General features: G+C 55.7%; 2 protein-coding genes across 2 annotated transcripts; both read right to left on the reverse strand.

Annotated features, from left to right (window-relative positions):
- Window positions 1-62: 62 nt before the first annotated feature.
- On the reverse strand, window positions 63-12,733 carry ssu72 (SSU72 homolog, RNA polymerase II CTD phosphatase). The gene is made up of 5 exons (XM_088938204.1): window positions 12,431-12,733; window positions 8,834-8,977; window positions 1,387-1,526; window positions 1,171-1,289; window positions 63-960 (listed from the first exon to the last, which is right to left on the reverse strand). Exons 1-5 carry the CDS (start codon window positions 12,508-12,510, stop codon window positions 859-861), a joined length of 585 nt encoding a protein of 194 aa, XP_088794330.1. The 5' UTR covers window positions 12,511-12,733; the 3' UTR covers window positions 63-858.
- Window positions 12,734-13,661: 928 nt separating this feature from the next.
- On the reverse strand, window positions 13,662-17,729 carry fndc10 (fibronectin type III domain containing 10). Its single transcript, XM_088938086.1, has 2 exons — window positions 17,523-17,729; window positions 13,662-17,405 (listed from the first exon to the last, which is right to left on the reverse strand). The coding sequence occupies exon 2, from the start codon at window positions 17,308-17,310 to the stop codon at window positions 16,411-16,413; it is 900 nt and encodes a 299-aa protein (XP_088794212.1). The 5' UTR covers window positions 17,311-17,405; window positions 17,523-17,729; the 3' UTR covers window positions 13,662-16,410.
- Window positions 17,730-17,788: the final 59 nt, after the last annotated feature.

Here is a 17,788-nt window from a genome sequence, read left to right on the forward strand (position 1 = left end):
ATCAAACCCCAGCCTGCAGCTCCAGCCCAAGCCTCTGCACACACAAAAATCCAGAGCCCAGCTTTGCTGAAGATATTTATTCCTCCAAGTATTTACAGACTCATTCATACAGGCACTCCCAACGCGTATACCGTCTCCTGGACCAGAGCGTTTTAAGTGTTGAATTCATAATTTAGAAAAATTGTTTCATTCCTCAACAGGCAGTCAAGACTCTCAGTCTGTAGTCACAAAACATAATAATTAGAAATAATAATAATAATAAGCACGTAACTAATGAGATTTAAGCATGAGGTTTTCAAAGGTTGTTCTCTACTCCACGCCCACTCATTCCTAACCTGAGCACACCAAACAGGCCCCCCACACTCGCCAACATCCACACGTCTTCAAATCTCTCTGCTTTCAACTAAAAAGTCCATTAAAAAAAAAATGTACAAGTGAAACAAAAAAACCCAAAATTAAATTTCACTTCCTCGACTGCCTCGAGAAGCTCAGGGCGTCCCGGTGGGAACCGCACCCTGCGGGCGCGGCGAGCGAGCGAGCGGACAAGGCCCGGACTGCCCCAGCCTGCGGCTCCGGCCCGGCCAGGAGGGGGCGCCGTTTCTCGTGCAGAGCTGGGGTTAAGGCAGGGGGTGCTGCGCCCCTGGGGAAGGGAGGGGCTGTGCATTGTGGGGCGTCCGCCCGGGCGGGTCAGGGTGGGCGCGTGTGGTGCTGTCCGGCGCGCTGGCGGCCCCGTGAAGTCTCTCGTGTGAACCGTGTTGTGCCGTGGGCTGTGCGCTGTGCAGCGGGGGGCCCGTGCGGGCCGACGGAGTGGTCTCGGGGCCATGGTGTGTGCGGCGGGGCCAGTGCGCGCGGACGGCGTCAGTAGAAGCACACGGTGTGCAGGAAGGGCCGGCTGCTCTTCTCCTCAAACTCCTGCAGCAGCTCGTCCATCTCGTTCTCCATGTCGTCGGTGTGCTGGATCTGAGGGGAGGGCGAGAGGACGGGGCTCGGTCACACACGAGGTCACACACGCGGGACTCGCCTCCGTCCAAAACCCGCAACACTAATTCCAACCCCATGCCAGCAAACGCCAACCGAGATGTCAGAACTGTTTGGGGAAAAATGTTGAAAACCTGGCTGGAGTTGTTTTTTCCTCTTTTCCAGAAGGTCGGCGCCGCGGCAGGTACTCACACACTGGCAGAGCTCGCAGATGAGGAAGGCGCCCAGCGTGGCCTCCTCGTGGTTGTCCTGGATGTCGACGTTGATCACGTGGACCGGCTGGAACGTCTCCTGCTCCCGGGAGTTCAGGTCTGACACGAGGGGACAGAGACAGACAAGATCAGAGACTGCAGGAGACAAGCCTTCCGCCCCTCTCCTCCTTCTCGCCCTCCCTCAGCTCAGTCTTACCTTCCAGCACCTGATCGTACACTCTCTCCTCGCAGGTGATGACCAGGTCGAACTGGTCCTTGCAGTTCTGGAACCGCTCGGGCCGGGCCTTGATGCGCTTGTTGCGGTCCAGCATGTGCAGAATGCCGTTCTGAGTGTATCTGCAGTTCGTTTGGGTCAAGGAAGCAACTGCAGTCCAACACACACTTGACACAGACTCCCACTCTCGAGACGCAGCAGCACACAAACACTGCCTGGCTAAAACGTTTTTCCACACACCTGTCCCCTCCCTGCACAGCACCTACTCTGCTCAAGGCAGAGAAACTCATTTCTTAATTGATCCCTCATTAACACACACTACGGCCCCTTCGTTCCACCAAAACTGTACTAACAAGAATTCAAAATGCAACAACTGCTTATTTACTGTACTTGCACTGCCTCGGTCTAAAACCCCCTATTTGCAAACACTGGAGAGGAAGGTCGAGGTCATTGTCCCAGACTACACGGGTATCCAAAGGGCTCTGCCACAAGGCAACTGTCCCACCAGGATGTAACATCTGCCCCAGGTTTGGGTCAACTCTGCCACCCCATTGTAGGATGCTGGGATGCCCCCAGCGTTCCAGCGAGGAGCTCCTGGGAATCCCTAGCCCAACTGCCGACAGGCCAATACCAGCAGAGCAGAGCCCAGCACTCCCACTAGAGCAGTACCAGCCTGGTACCAGCCCAGCAGAGCACGGGACAGCACTCTCTGCCGGGTACCTGATCAATAAGCCAGTAAAACAGGGATGGTCTCATTTCACTACATCTGCACCCACTTCAGGTTTCTGAGGTTTAGGCGGCTGCTGGAAACAACCTTCAGTGCCGCAGAAGAGAAACACACCCCAAGGAAAAAAAACAGCTGACAAACGTGCAGTCCTGGAGAGAACCAGGCTTCAGGGTTTACAGCCATGCTCAAACAGGGACTCCACGTTCACACCGAACTGGGTTTCTACAGTAACTGACTTTCTTAACAAAGGTGCTCTTTGACCTTAATTCGCCCCGGCAGACACCGCTGCCCTATTACAAAGACTGAGCGGACTTCCCCCATCAGCCTCGATTCCTTCCACTACAAGCTGCCCCTGCAGGGGGGACAGAACCGCGCATGTGTGCACGCTCTCCTCTCTCAGGGAACGGCAGTCCGAACCCAGCGGGGGCACCTGGTCCGACACCCATCAAACCACAGTGCCGCCACCGGGGAATCTCGGACATACACTGCTGGAAAAGTTATATTAGCTCCATAATCCATGCAGGTATACCAGCGAGAGCACCGAGGAAGACTGGACCCAGCCTGACCCGGCGTGCCTAGGACTAGTGGCCGGACTGCTGGCGAGAGGCAGTGCGGTGTCCAGGACCCCGCAGACGCCCCTGCATGACAATTGAGCCCCACTGGTGACTTGGGGCCCCACAGCCAGATGCCTGCCTCCATGTTAGGTTTACACCGGCGCTTTATCCTCAGAAGGAAAACTGGAGATTACAAAGCAATTAACCTGCCATGTTCTGGTTTGGAGAATTCACACAGCCCCACACATCGCTGCCGTTTGGCCTGCAAGCCGTTTTTCTTAATTTAATTAAATAAAAGTGAAGCTGCAGGGTGGCAGGAAGTGCCGTGGTGTCAGCAGTGGGACTCCCTGCATCAAGCCCCGCCCCCGAGCTCCTGCCACAGTGAAAGCCATGGGAACCACCGACAGCCGTCCGCTGCGGGCACTTACAGCTGTTACTATCCAAACACTATCCTCCTAGGATCAACTGAAAGTGATAAAAATTACTCATAGCAGTGGAAACAAATGTTTTTCACAAACATGTTGGCTGTGGCTGATGTAGCAGTCATACTGTGCCCCCCGCCCAACACACACACAGTTCAGTCCCTCAGCTCCTGTCATGTGCCACCCTCTCCCTCCCCTCCATGTACCAATAAACACCAAGACCACCAGGTACAGCTCTGGAAAATTTTATTCTCTGTACGTCATTTTAACATTTCAGAGCTTCAACAGTCTGAGTGTGTCCCCCCCCCCCCCCTCCCCACCACCATCTACCTGTGGGCTACCGTCACGTCACACTGCGGTCAGACACGCTAGTCTTGTAGGGCCTTCATCCTTCCTGCAGGGACCATCCAACAGCCAATGAGCAGAGAGCATCTCGGGGAAAATGGGGATAAACGACTTGGCCCTCCAAGGGCAGGGCGCCACACCTCTTACCCTGAACACACTGCACTGTTCAGATGAGCCTGCACGCCACTCATGCTAAACTGGATCTCCTCACAGCTCACATGCCTACAAAGTTAATGCAGCCTAAATGTTACTCCGAGGTCATAAAAGACTCGGTGTTCAGCAAGAGTAGGGGTACCAACCCCAGTGCCCTGGCTAAACTCCACGCTGGACTTGTGCAATTGGGGCTCTCTAACGCTCAGCCTGAAGGCCCTTGGTGCAGCAGCTCCTTACTCCTCCCCCTGACCTGCTGTGTTCTGGGATGCTGGTGCAGAACTCGAGGTGGATGAAGGGGCTCCCTTCCTACACGTGTTCCAGAGCCTTACTTGAGAACGAACCATACTATACACACGTAAGGCACGGCTATACTTAAACTGCACAGTGAAAACTGAGGCCACAGGCCGATGGAATTGAACAGAAGCACAACAGCAGCGCACACCAGAAGGTATCCACAGGACACCTACCAGCAGAGGCTATATTAGGCGTGTACCACTGTCGCCATGGAAAAGTGCTCCTGCTGGTGCCACCTGCACCAAATTCACTGCTCCACAGCACCAGGATTCACAATGCAGTTGTTCGTGAAGACTGCTGGCCTCTGTAACCACCCCATTCACATTCCTACCAGGAGCAGCCCCAGGCACCTACCCACTGCCGATCGTGCCCGGCAAGATCGCTCGATAAGAAAGTATAAAAGTGCGTCAGTACTGGCCTTGCTCGATCCACCTTCTGTTCGGCAGCACTATCTCTCTGCAGCTTCTCAGGCTGGCTTGGTCAGGGGAAGAGATCCGCAGCAAATCCGCACATTTTCACATTCAAATACTTTAAAAAAACCTCAGAAGAGTTAACACCGATCGCACCCTGAACACTGGGATCCAGCACCGTGCTGCCAAGGCTCCAGACCCGACACAGAGCGATGCCAACACTGTGCTTGAGCCCCAGCGGTGTAAATATACACACACTCCTACAGTATGCGCTTTGAAAGCTGGATTGACAGCGTGTAGCATAAAAGATTGATATAGCAGCATTCTCTGAGCTCCCACTCTAAACCGCTCGGGGCTACAGCCAGGCTGAAAACATCTTCTCATCACTGGCTTTGTCTCTCAGCTTTTCTGTCAGACCAAACGGATCATCCAGGAAACCACTACGCAAAAACCTGGAAGTTTAAATACCCGAGTTCTGGAAATGCTTGAAAGTGCAAGTGTAAGTTACACCAGGGTGCCCAGTTCGGGCTACTGGGGGCAGTGAAAGATACATCTGTAACAACTGGCACACTCTGGAGAAATTAAAAAAACTCAGATCTCTCCTGAGCAGAACACAGCTGTCCCAGGACTTGCACCACAGAAAGAGGCAGGCTTGCCTCTTCCTCCTCCAAGGCGAGGTCAGGTTGAAGGCTGCAGTTTAAGGCAGTGGACAGCCGGCCACACCAGTCAAGAGACGGGTTAGTTTGACCCTGCTGACGACGTGCTACCACGGTAGTAATCCTGCTCAGTATGAGAGGACCTGCAGGTTCAGACTTAGGGTGCCTGTGCTAGGCTGAGGAGCCAATAGTGCTCAGCTGCAGCCTGAGGGATCAAGACTGCCCCCTGAGAAGAGTTCAGCCATCCCACTACAGCCAAATACTCACCCCCAGCTCAGTGGACTTCCTGCCCTGTCTGTACAGCCCACCCAAAACCAGCTGGAAGAGAGCTGTCTGTGCAAAACCATCACTGGGGCATTTCCCAGAGCTAAAAATTCAGGATTGCTCATTTACACTGCACTCTCAGTCCTGCACAGAGCTAGACAAGAGATTCCTGCTCACTGTTGACTGCTGTCTCATGGGCAAGAAGCAGCCAGATGGTGCCCCTTGAGAAAACATCTGACAGCTAAGGAAAGCGGAGTGACCTGCTGATTCACTGCTCGCTGGAAGGGCAGTGACCCACACTGAAACACTGAAGAACGGCTGGAGACCGTCAGCACCTGCTTTCCATTCACAAGTCCACAGATTCAAACGGAGCTCTAATGAGCTCAGTAACATCTTATTTCATGTGTAACGTTTCATGTCCTACAGCTTGCATCTTGGAAGGCCACGAGGTCTTCTGGCTCTTTGTCCAGAGAAGGTCTGAGTGACTTTCCTAACTCAGCTGCTCAAATGGGACAAGTCGACGCTCACCGAGACGCCCAGTGGTTTTAAAGCTCCCTTCAAAGCTGGTATGACTGTCTCTCCAGGATGGAGCCTCTGCTCTGATTAACTAGCACTTGCAAGGGGGCTCTTGCCATGTCTGGAACAGTGGCCACTGACCCCGATGTACCCAAACAGAGGGGAAAATCCAGGGCCTCCAGTCTAACTACAAGGATTATCTGGGTCCATTTCAACTGTTTCCAGGTTTACAGAGGCAGAAAGAATTCAGCTGCAGCTTAGTTTGCCTCTGTAAACACAGGAAGAAGAGAGGAAGACAAACCAAAGTGCAGGAGCAGACAGTTCCAGGGAATGTCTGTCTACCACTGTCCCGACGCCGAGGACGCAGACTAGCGAGGGCACTTCCTTACAGGAGGCCAGCAGCTGTGAAACATGTTACTGCTCCTGGAAAGCTCCCATCATCTCCCCCACAGGGGTCCCAGCACTCGTCACACAAACACAAGACACGCAGGCAGCAGCCCCGAGACACAGGCACACGCAGCCCAGGCTCAACACCCTCCTGTACAGGCTCCCCCAGGCCAGGAGGGAGAGCTTCTGGCATCACTGAACACACTCTCCAGCAGCCCATCTCCTGTCAACATCACTACAATGAAGCTCAAACTCCCGTCAAGCCTGGGCTCCTGCTGCAAGCGCCAGTACGCTCACCACACAGAGGGGAGGGCAGAGTGATGAAGCCAGCTCTCGGATGGGGATTATTAGGAGGCCATGGCTGATAAAGGCCAGGGAGAATATGGGCCACGACACCAGGGTGAACACACCCCTGTTCTTTTAGAAAAACACCCGGGATTTTTATTCAACAGTCAGGACCTCATTTTTATGTCTCATCCGAAGGATGGCTCCTCTTTTTTTTCCCCCCCACAGTATAGTGTCCCCCCTCTCTGTAGTGGGATATTAGGACCCACACGGACCGTGGGGTGAGCAGCCTTAGCTTCTACAGGATGTCTCCCATTCAGCTACTGGTATCCAGGTGGTGGCCAGGCTCACACATTCAGCTTCAGTGGGCTGGCAGTTGGGATTTGCCAGAAATATAGAAATGAACAAGTAATGTTTAATTCCACTCTGAAAAGTAGGAAAAAGGTTTCTGTTGTTGAGCCTTCTTCAGGTACACTGGTTACTCAGGCTGGGATAACAAAACCCAAAGACCCCAGGCCCTACAAGAACTGAGTACAAGACCCCTGAACTACAGCGACTTGGAGGTACGCTGAGGAACTGACAAGCCAGACCGAAGGGGGACAGGGACCTACAATGCGACAGTGTCAAAATCAAACAGGCACAGGCTGCAAACGCAAATGGCCTGAGCCACACTGACGTGACTACGCTGTAGGTCTGTCTGGCTCCTGTGTTGCTATATTACCTTCTATTCATACCGTCTGCCTTTTCAGAGGAGCAACACAGACACAGAACCCAGGGAAAAGCTGAACGCCAGCAGCCTCTAACCAAGAGCAAAAGCCCTGCAACTCCAGACTTCTGTGACCCCAGGAGGGGTCAGTAACTCGGTCGGGGCGACACCACAAGGCAGTGGTGGAGTCCGAGCCAGGACGCAGGACCACGATACTAACAAGCTCCTTGGTTATAACTGACCTCCCCTGCAAATCAAGATCACAGCACTGAAAACACAACTCACTTCCTTAAGACAAAGAATCCCCCCCCCCCCCCCCCTCGCTTTCTGAGGCTAATAAAAACGAGCTCGTGTGTTAGCTCACGTTAGCCGCAGGCTAGCGACCTACTTCGGCGCGCATTCTCACGGACGACTGCTCAGCAGCAGGCAGCGTCGGCTCGGAAGCGCTCTGTCCGTCACGGGGGGGGGAGGCACTGTGCGGCAAGGGCGCAATAGCGCGCTGCAGCGGGAGGGAAGGTGGGGGGGCGGCACAGAACCCGCACAGCCACGCAGCTCCAGCAAGCGCTTGTCCGCCCACCAGCCCTGAGTCACAAGGCAGAGCGCTGTGTGCGCCACAGCACAATACCAGAAGGCCGAGCGCCCACAGGTCCGCGCGCCTCTCTGGGGGCCTCGAGAAACAGCCCTGCAGGGGCTGACAGGGAGCTGAGACTCCTCAACGGGGCTGCAGATCCAGAAAAAACAGCCACTCTGACCAATTAAATCCATAACTGCATCCATTACGTCTTTCAAAGCTCAGTCTGACTCAGAAGAACACCCTGCAGCTCTCTTAGGGCACAGGAGTATTACAGCGGCACCAGCTCAGCAGCGCAGAATCTGAAAACTTTTCCTTGTGAAAACTGATACTGGTGATTTCTGCAGAGTGTGGCAACACCTCCTCCATTCTGATTTTTACCATGATCACTCCTCTAGGTGTCGGGCTGAAGGGGACTGCTTACATCAAGAAAGCCATCAGCCCTTTGAGGCACCTGCCTTCAGCGGTGCTGTGCTACTCTCACAGAAACCCCACTGGGCCCAGTGCGAGGGGACAGACCAGTATCGACACCAGCCCAGCATGACCTAGATCAGAGCCCTTACATAACTGCACCATGCTGAATCCGGCTGCTGCACACTAGCTACTACTCTAGTCTATGGCTCAGTAACTGCTGCAGACAGGACCATACGTCTTCTTGGGCAAAACAAAAACACCAGCTTACTGCCTGTAAACAGGGGCTTTTGGGTGTATGTAAACTTGGCACTTATGTTTAACAAATACAAGAGGAATGGCATGTGCTGGCTCAAAATGGATTGACACTCATTCGCACTTACAGACTACACACCCATCCACGTGACAGACCACACACGCACACCCCTTCCCTTTCCCAGCCCAGGTCCGTCACTGCCCAGTCTGCCTGAGTGGTGATGTCATATGGTCACTGCTTTGGATCTGAGCTCACAGCTACAAGAGTCTGCTTCTTTCCTCCTGTTCCCCTTTAAACAGCTGAGCAGTTTCCCTGAAGCGCAGAGCCTTACCCTGCAGATACACACAATTCACACAGCGCTACAAAACACAGGAGAGAGAAATGGAGGAGGAGGAAGGAGAGTGAGTGTGGCCTGCCCTCCTCTCCAGCACAGTCACTGTGTGTCTGTGAGGGGGGTGGAGGGGGGGGATACAGTTCCTTGTCTTTGCGGACGAGGTCGTTGTACATCTGCTCGTATGTGGTCTTGAAGTCGTAGACGTTGGGCTTGTCCGGTGCCGGGCCTGGCAGCTTCACGTGCGTGCCGGTCCCGAACGAGCGCACGTCGAAGCCACGCTTACTGGAACAGAGAGAGAGGAAAGGTCAGTCGGCAAAGTGCATCTCCAGAAGCCCACTCCTCTAGGACAGAGCTGCTGTCTGCAGCGCCCCCTGGAATCATCGGCACCCCATCGGCCCGCTGCCTCAACCCCCCACACGGCCCGCGAGCTCGCACGCAGCCCCCCCGGGACATCTCGCGCATCCGTGGTGCGATGGACAGCGACGACCAAAGCCAGAATCCCTGAGGAGAGCCGTTCACGGCTCACAGACGAGATGACAAACAAGTGCCAGTAAACTGTGACCGTGGTTCATGAGCCTTGGAGAACTGTATTCACTCCTTAACAGGAGCATTACCGAGGAGCAAAAAGATTCACGTATACATGGCTCGTTTCCGACAGTGAATCACTGCAATGCTCCAAACAGTCTGCACCACCGTTAATGAAAGCCTTTAATGGGAAGCAAGCAAAGCAGGCTGTCGTGACTGACCTAATTCCACAACAGATGCTCACTGCTGTGAGCAGCTCACCATGGCCTGTTCCTGCTATAACCCAGCCATCAGCCCCCTGGCCTGCAGAGCTCACAGAGCTGTGCACGCCAGCCTCTCCAGCGCCGATGGGGTCACGCTGCACCTCAGAACAGAAAGGTCATACTGCTGGATCCTGGCAACACCACACCCCCAGGCCCCCGGCCCACAACAAACACCCTCCGACTCAAACTGCTCAGCAACTGTGCCGACTTGCCCAGCGGGAGCTCATCGTGTCTGTAACCCCATGCCCTAAACTGCCAGTGCACGCAGCACCAAGAGAGCGCAGGCCACCGGCTCACCCCAGCCGGGCGCTGAAGCAGACACTGACATCATAGCGCCTGCAGGGGCCGAAAAACACTCGGCTAACAAACCGGCCAGAATGAAGTCAGGAATTTTCTCTCCTGTAATCTGGCACAGCAGCGATGACATCGCTGTTCTCCAACCCCAGGAGGGGGGGGGTCGGAGGGCTGGGGAAAGCCCCCACCACACGGGAACAGAAAGTGAAAGTGACAACGCCAGGCAGAACTGAGAAGGCCGGGGAACGAGCTGTCCAGTCATGAGACTGGAGCTGAATTAGTGAAGGGAACAGGGCATCCTGAGGGACTGGACACCCAGGGAAGACTTGTTTCACACACCTGCTGTTAAAGAGCCTTTAAACACCCACCAAGTCTCCAGTAACCTCCCACCTCCACTGAGTGCCAGGGCTGCAGGCAAACATCGTGAGCGCTGAATCACGCCGTCTTCGCCAGTGTAAGAATTCCTGATGTTACTTCCTGTACCGTTTTCATTGTCAATGCTAAACCTGTTTGAAATATTTACTTGAAAGCCCACTGTGACAAGCACAAGCACGTTATTTCTCTAGGGGTGTCTTTTATCAGGTTTGTTTAACAATATTAGGGACAGCTCTTCAGAAATCTTCGACAACACAGTGGTTTCTTCCTAAGCAGTTCTTGAAAGCTGTGCACACTCAGCTCAACCTACACACCTGCTGAAACTGCCAAAGCACACGTATGTGAAAGGAGCTCAAGATAAAATTCTGAGACTTTTGGTTCCCATCAAAATCATTCTTGAAATGAAAGAGCTCCGTCTGAAGAATTTAGTCCAGAGTCTCCTGGTCCTTGTGTCACATTCTGTTTTCTACTTTAAAGGGATACTCAAACACTGCTGCAGTCAAACAATATCTTTTAAGGTTTTTAAATAGGATTCTTCTCAATATCTAAGTGCTTCTTCAAAAATTACATTTCACATTTCTGTTCTCCAAGTAATGTTTGCATGGTCCCATAATGGTCTTCTGAAGCCCACAACGCATCCATACCAACTCCTGACATCCCTCCAGGCGACTCATGGAAACCCTCATCTGCCAGCTGTGTGATGCAACACAGCACTCCAGTCCACTGGTTCTCTGGGCCTCGCCTGTCCATGAGCAGGACACTGAGAGAGGCTCTAATGTGTTTCAGCAGTTCACCTCAACATTAGCCAGATTATATGATTTTGGGGGGTTTTAACAAACATCTTTAGAAGCCACCTGACAGCAATAAGAGTATTTAAACATTTCCTGCTTCCTGCACATTTCTTGAGGAAAGAACTATTCTGTGGAATGTCAGAACTGTGCAGAGATCACAGAGATATGAGAGCTAATGAAAGATTCGCTTTGAATTAAAACAGTAGCTGCATGACTCAAAGAAAAAGAAACGTTACAATAAGTGCCTCTGACGTTTATAATGTCCACAAATTAATTGTAGCTTATATTTGAAATGTCAGGTGTCTAAAAGCCACCAACCACAACAGACGTTGGAGCAGCTGATCGTAAGTTACCAATTCCCCTGCATTTAAAGAGGTTTCACAGACATGTTGAGCTCAGGGGGACAGCAGAAATCTCCAAGGGCAGCATGGGGCTCCACTTGCACGGTCTCAGCCCCAGTCAGCTGACTCAAGCGCCAGCAGGCGTCCAGACGAGGAGGGCAGCGCGGTGCTCCGACACCAGGCAAGGAGCAGGGCTTCTGCTACACACGCCGTTCCTGGAGGACCTGGGATCAGTAGGGGCGCTGCGCACACGCAGAGGAGTCCTGGGAAAACAGACCCTTCCCAGAAGGGTACCGAGCACCCCTTCACGAGCGTTAGTGTACCAGCCCAGGAAAATCCCTGCTCACAGGCAGGGTCAGGCCACTAACAGCGTGTGCCAGCTCCACTGGACACAGGGGACAGCAGGCAGTCAAACCCCTGGGAGGCACGACAGAGGCAGCCAAGCACTCCTCCACAGTCAGTGTTGAACCACAGACCACAGGATGCAGGTGGGAGTTCAGATCCAAGAACAGGAAGCACCCCTTTACACAAAGAGCAGGAGGGGCTTGGAACAATTTGCCAAAAGCAAAGGCCTCTCGAGTACTTTAAGTAAAAAAACTGCAGGTGGGAAACAAAACAAAACACGGAGTAGTGACGCCATTTAACAAATCACAAATGACGTCGAGAGAACCCCCAGAGTAAAGGGTAGTCCAACCGTGACACAGCAGGGTGGACCCGGATACACCCCCGAGCCGGGTCTGTTCGGGGGCTGTCTGAAGCCGGGGTCCCCCAGCCCGAGCCACACAGCGGCTCCCCGGCTCTCAGCCCTGTACCGGGTCACCCCTCCGGGCGCCACGACACCAAACACCCCCCCGCTCACCGCTCGGTCAAGGAGCGACTCCGGGACAGCCCGAAACACGTCCAGACAGGCGCGGGAAGCGGACGGACTCGCTGCTCGCCGAAACCGACAGCACCAGCCACCCGGAACCGATCCCCGGGGCAGGCCCGGCCCGCTCCCTCTCGGGGAAGACAGGAGGCCCGGCGGGCCGGAGGAACCCCAGGCCGCAGCCCTGACTACACCCGCGCCTCAGCCCGGGGGCAGGGCCCAGCCGCGGCGGAGCGGGCCGGGGCGGGGCGGAACCTGTCGGAGCGGGTCGGAACCGGTACCTCAGGATGTTGTGCGCCTCCATGCTGCGGTTCTGGTTGCTCGAGCACACCACCGCCACGCGCAGCGGGTGACTCGGCATCGCTGTCCAGTCGAGCGACACTACCGAAGTAACTAAAAGCAAGTAACGTAAAGTAAAAAAAAAACGGAAGAACTTTAAAATAGCTAGGCTGGAGTCAGACACAACAAACAGATACGACGTGCTTCTACCGGCTAAACCAACTAACACTCAGTGTTTGAACACAGAGTCGTGCTCCCAGACCCTCTTCTCCCTCAGCTCGCTCTCAAAATGGCGTCTCTACGACACGGCGGGCGGGTCTATGGCCGGGGAGCCGACCAATCCCGTGGCGAGCCGCTCTCACCCCGCCCCCTTCCCTCACGTGATAAGAGCGTGACGTCCGCAACTGCCCGGAAGCTGATTCGTCACGGAGCTCTTCCGGACTGCGGCGTTTGCTGTTGATCCCTCCAATATCCAGTAGGGGGAGACAGCGGCTCCAGACCTCGGCCGAGTACGCAGCTGTAGTCTCCAGTTTCCTGCTAACGGCGATTCCAATACTGTACAGCGCTCAGAATCCCATGTATACGAAAACCCCACACTGACCATGGGCACAACACAAGAAACAGCATTTAACTGTGTTATCTGCTAGATGTTCATTTTTCTGAATTGCTCTCCCTGATCTCAGGGATGTGTGTTCTGGTTCCGTCTTCCTGGTCCGTGACGCTATGGGCTCAGTTCTGCTGACCCAGGGGTCCACTGGTTTGGTGGGGAAAGACCTGCTCTGAGCCTCTGCACACACGCTCAGGGCACATCCCTGTCATGGCCACGCCTCCCTGCCGGGCGCTCTCCTGCAAGACCCTGTGGGGTCAGCAGCCCACGCCAACCCCACTCCCACACCCACGCGTGTCTGCACCGGGCACAGGAGAACAGAACGGTCCAAACGACCCCATTCGACCCGTTCAGTTAGTTAACTGTTAGTTGTGAGCAACATACGGGTCCCAGAATCCTCCCTGTTTCCTGGAAGGAGCCGGGCTCAGCTTAAACACCACCCCTGGCTGGCTTGTTCCACACCCCCGCACCCCTCGTGTACAGAGCGGAGTTTACTCGCGATTCCACACGAACGAGGCGTTGAAAGGGAACTGAGCGCTGATTGTGAATCACTTTTTAAAAGGGCCGCCGGTGAAAGAAGCCGATGTCCGTTCAGTGGGCAACAGAGGAAACAGCACCAGAGTCTCTCCAGCAGCAGGGTCCCACTTTATTGACTGTGAAGGTGGAGATTCAGGTACAGAAATATAACAGCCGCTTGTGTCACGGCCTGATCTACACTATACAATATACCATATACAATATATAGCTCTATATCTGTCTCTACAGGTATATACAGAGGTGCTGGCAGGGTTAATCACAAGTTCAGTCTGCCCTTATGGGCTGAGCTGGGAAGAGAGGAGACACAGCAGTCCTGCAGCTCACGTGCTCCTTACTTCACACGGACACACAAACACAAACACTGCCTCACTAATACGCACACAGCACTCTCAAAATCACAGACCTACAATTCCTACTACAACAGGAGCCAGCCCGTCCACAGAGCCAGTCTCTGTGGCTGCAGCAGAGCTACAGGAGCCAGGCCCCACAAAGGCAATAGAGCCTATAGCAGTGATATTTTCAAACTTCAAGCCCCCATGTAAAACTGATTCGCAAAGCCCTAATATGGGGATTGTGCTATAGAAGTCTGTCTCTGTAGCAGTAACACAGCTCATGACCCAGACTACAGGAGCCAGGCTCTGGACAGGGGTCAACACAAGAAGCACAGAGGGGGTGGGGCATGGGGGTCTGGTCTGTTAAAGGGCTCTCTGGACCACACTGGACCAGCTCTCCTCACTGGACTACACTGGACCAGCTCTCCTCACTGGACCAGCTCTCCTCAATGGACCACACTGGACCAGCTCTCCTCACTGGACCACACTGGGCCAGCTCTCCTCACTGGACCACACTGGACTAGCTCTCCTCAATGGACCACACTGGACCAGCTCTCCTCACTGGGCCAGCTCTCCTCAATGGACCACACTGGACCAGCTCTCCTCACTGGGCCAGCTCTCCTCACTGGACCACACTGGACCAGCTCTCCACACTGGGCCAGCTCTCCTCACTGGACTACACTGGACCAGCTCTCCTCACTGGACCAGCTCTCCTCACTGGACCACACTGGACCAGCTCTCCACACTGGACCACACTGGACTAGCTCTCCTCACTGGGCCAGCTCTCCTCAATGGACCACACTGGACCAGCTCTCCACACTGGGCCAGCTCTCCTCAATGGACCACACTGGACTAGCTCTCCTCACTGGACCAGCTCTCCACACTGGGCAACACTGGGTCACGGCTTCACTGTTACCCAGCCCAGCTAATTCTGATTCTGCTTGGCAGCTTTGACAAACCAGACCCTGATGACTTCGAGCTGATTCTGTACAGCAATTCTAACTGTCTGGCTGTTCACTTATCAGTTTATGTCTTAGATTTATAACTGAATCTACTGATTCTATATCTACTTATCTGTCTAAATACAGTACTTTTAACTATCTACTTATGTCCATAGGTGTTTAACTACACTGTGAAATGCTACCTACCCACATTAACAATGACTCTCTCAATATTCGCTGCCAGTTTCTGTGAGACGCACAAACCTTCTGACACACTGAGACACACTGAGACTCACTGAGACTCACTGAGACTCACTGAGACTCACTGAGACACACTCAGGCACACTCAGGCACACTCAGGCACACTAAGAAGGTCACTGTCCCTTTTCAGTCAATGGATTGAGAGCTGCTTGTATCAGAGATGTGCACAGGACAGGGGTCCTAGGACAGCCCGGCACCAGGGGGCACAGACTCAGTTAGACTGCTCTGAACTGTTTGCAATTCTGGAAATAAGGCCTCTTGAAGACTCCCGCTCAGTTAACTAGAAAAATGTCTAGTTAATCAGGATATCAGTTTGGCTGTGACTGGAAGTCCAGCAGGACCACGGGCTGTGGAGCAGAGAGGCGACAGTCCGCATACCGCCCTCCCAGCTCTGCCCCCCCCCGGCTGTGTGCACCTGCTCTGGGTCCTCAGGTGCAGGTTTGCTTTCTCCGCCACTGGCAGTAAGTTCCCAGGGGAATAAATCTGTTCTGTCCTCCTGCATTCCTCCAGGACTCCCACTGTCTCCCAGTGTCCCCCGCCGTCTCCTGCTGTCTCCCGCCGTCTCCCAGTGTCTCCTGCTGCGGCCCGGTGTCTCCCAGTGTCTCCCGCCATCTCCCGGTGTCTCCCAGAGCCGTTCCAACAAGCCCAACCCCGCTGCCCCAAGGTGAAGGAGCCGAGCAAGTGGCAGTGTCTCAGAGCGTGCGCGGGGGTGTCAGTGTGTCAGTGGGTCAGTGCGTCTGGCTGTCAGTGTGTCAGTGGATCAGGTTGGTTCAAGGTGTGTCAGTGGATCAGTGTGTCAGGCTGTCAGTGTGTCAGTGCATCAGTGCGTCTGGCTGTCAGTGTATCAGGGTGTCAGTGCGTCAGGGTGGGTCAGGCTGTCAGTGTGTCAGTGGATCAGTGTGTCAGTGCATCAGGGTGTGTCAGTGTGTCAGTGGATCAGTGCGTCAGGCTGTCAGTGCGTCAGGGTGGGTCAGGGTGTGTCAGTGGATCAGTGCGTCAGGGTGGGTCAGGGTGTGTCAGTGGATCAGTGCGTCAGGGTGGGTCAGGGTGTCAGTGGATCAGTGCGTCAGGGTGGGTCAGGGTGTCAGTGGATCAGTGCGTCAGGCTGTCAGTGCGTCAGGGTGGGTCAGGGTGTGTCAGTGCGCCTGGGCGTGGCGGTGCGTGTGGGCGCGGGGGTGGGTCAGGGTGGGTCAGGGTGTCAGTGGATCAGTGCGTCAGGGTGCGTCAGGGTGGGTCAGGGTGTGTCAGTGGATCAGTGCGTCAGGGTGTGTCAGGGTGTCAGTGGGTCAGGGTGGGTCAGGGTGTCAGTGCGCCTGGGCGTGGCGGTGCGTGTGGGCGCAGGGGTGTGTGCTGGCCGGGTTCATGAGGTTCTCGGTGATGTAGGCGACCAGCAGGCAGATGATGACCAGCATCACGCAGATCGCCCCGCCCACCGCCGTCATGGCGATCACGATGTCCTGCATGCCAGACGGCAGCAGGGTGAAGTCCAGGCAGTCGGGGGGCCCGGCGGGGCCGGGGGGGCCCAGCGCCTGCAGGCACACGTGGTAGCGCACGCCCTCGTGCACCTCGGTCAGCAGGTAGTCACGGCAGCTGGCGCCCAGCCGCACGCGATCGCACTGGAACTGCGTGTAGGAGCCGTTCCAGGAGCAGCTCAGCAGGAAGCCCCCCCGCCTGCGCCCCTCGGACCCCGGGCCGCTCCACTGCACCAGCACGCTGCCGTTGCTCAGCACGTTGGCCACCAGCCCCCCGGGCCCCTGGGACCGGTAGGCACGGCACTCCCGCTCCCTGCACCGGAACCTGCGCTCGGGCTGCCGGAAGCACAGCCGGCCCCCCCCGGCCGCCCCCGGCCCCGGGCCGCTCACCTGGTAGGCACACACCGGGGCCGCGCCGCCCTCGCCCCGCGGGGGGGCGCTGTGGCTGCTGTTTGCGTGCCACGGCTCCGGGGGCTCCGGGGAGGCGAGCCAGGCTGGGCGAGCTGCCCCGGCGGCGCCGGGTCCGAGGCTGCCCCGCACCCGAGAGGCCTCTCCTTCCTCTTCTAGCGATGATGCCGGCGACGACGACAGCACCGCGTCGCCCCCCGGTTCCGAGAGCGCGGTGGGGGGTGCGCCCGGGTCCCTCCAGCGGGGCCCCGGCGCTCCGCTTCCCCGGCACAGGCCGAGCACCGAGACCCAGGCCAGCAGCGCGGCCGGCAGCGCGCCCGGCATGGCGCCGGTCCGAGCGCAGCGCCGTCAGCGGGGAGACGGGGGCTCCAGCCTGGGGCTCATGCGGTTCCCGAGCGCGTCCCGGCTCCGGCTCTCACCTGCAGAAAGAGCAGAGGCAGCGCCTTCAGGCAACCAGTCATCACCGCGCCCTGCCTGCTGCCGGCGGCAGGAACCACAACAACAACAACAGCGATGGCAGTAAAGCGCTGTCTTACGGTCTCGGAGAGGTGCGCTCCCGTCCCGGCGTTATTTTTGGAGTCGCTCTGGGTGATGAAGCGTGCCCGCCGCCGCGCGCGGTCGTGGGAGGAGTGTGACAGCGCGAGCGTGTCCGTGTCTCGCTGTTTCGAGTCCCCGAGGAGTCAATGACATGAATCACGTCTCCTCCTCACAGCCGCCGTCTCGTCTCCCTCTTTCTCTCCCTTACAAATCCAGCAAGCTTTATTGGCACGATGAATTTCAGTGTCGGCACAGCGATGCCATT

Source organism: Atractosteus spatula, chromosome 20 (assembly GCF_055471065.1).
Source record: "Atractosteus spatula isolate fAtrSpa1 chromosome 20, fAtrSpa1.hap1, whole genome shotgun sequence".
NCBI lineage: Eukaryota > Metazoa > Chordata > Actinopteri > Semionotiformes > Lepisosteidae > Atractosteus > Atractosteus spatula.

What these genes read in the sequence shown, in the direction of transcription:
- ssu72 (XM_088938204.1), bottom strand. Translation starts at nt 12,510, where the DNA reads ATGCCGAGTCACCCGCTGCGCGTGGCGGTGGTGTGCTCGAGCAACCAG. An exon ending in GAGGCGCACAACATCCTGAG is followed by an intron (nt 8,978 to 12,430) that starts GTACCGGTTCCG and finishes TCTCTGTTCCAG; the next exon opens with TAAGCGTGGCTTCGACGTGC. An exon ending in GTCCGCAAAGACAAGGAACT is followed by an intron (nt 1,527 to 8,833) that starts GTATCCCCCCCC and finishes AACGAACTGCAG; the next exon opens with ATACACTCAGAACGGCATTC.
- fndc10 (XM_088938086.1), bottom strand. Translation starts at nt 17,310, where the DNA reads ATGCCGGGCGCGCTGCCGGCCGCGCTGCTGGCCTGGGTCTCGGTGCTC.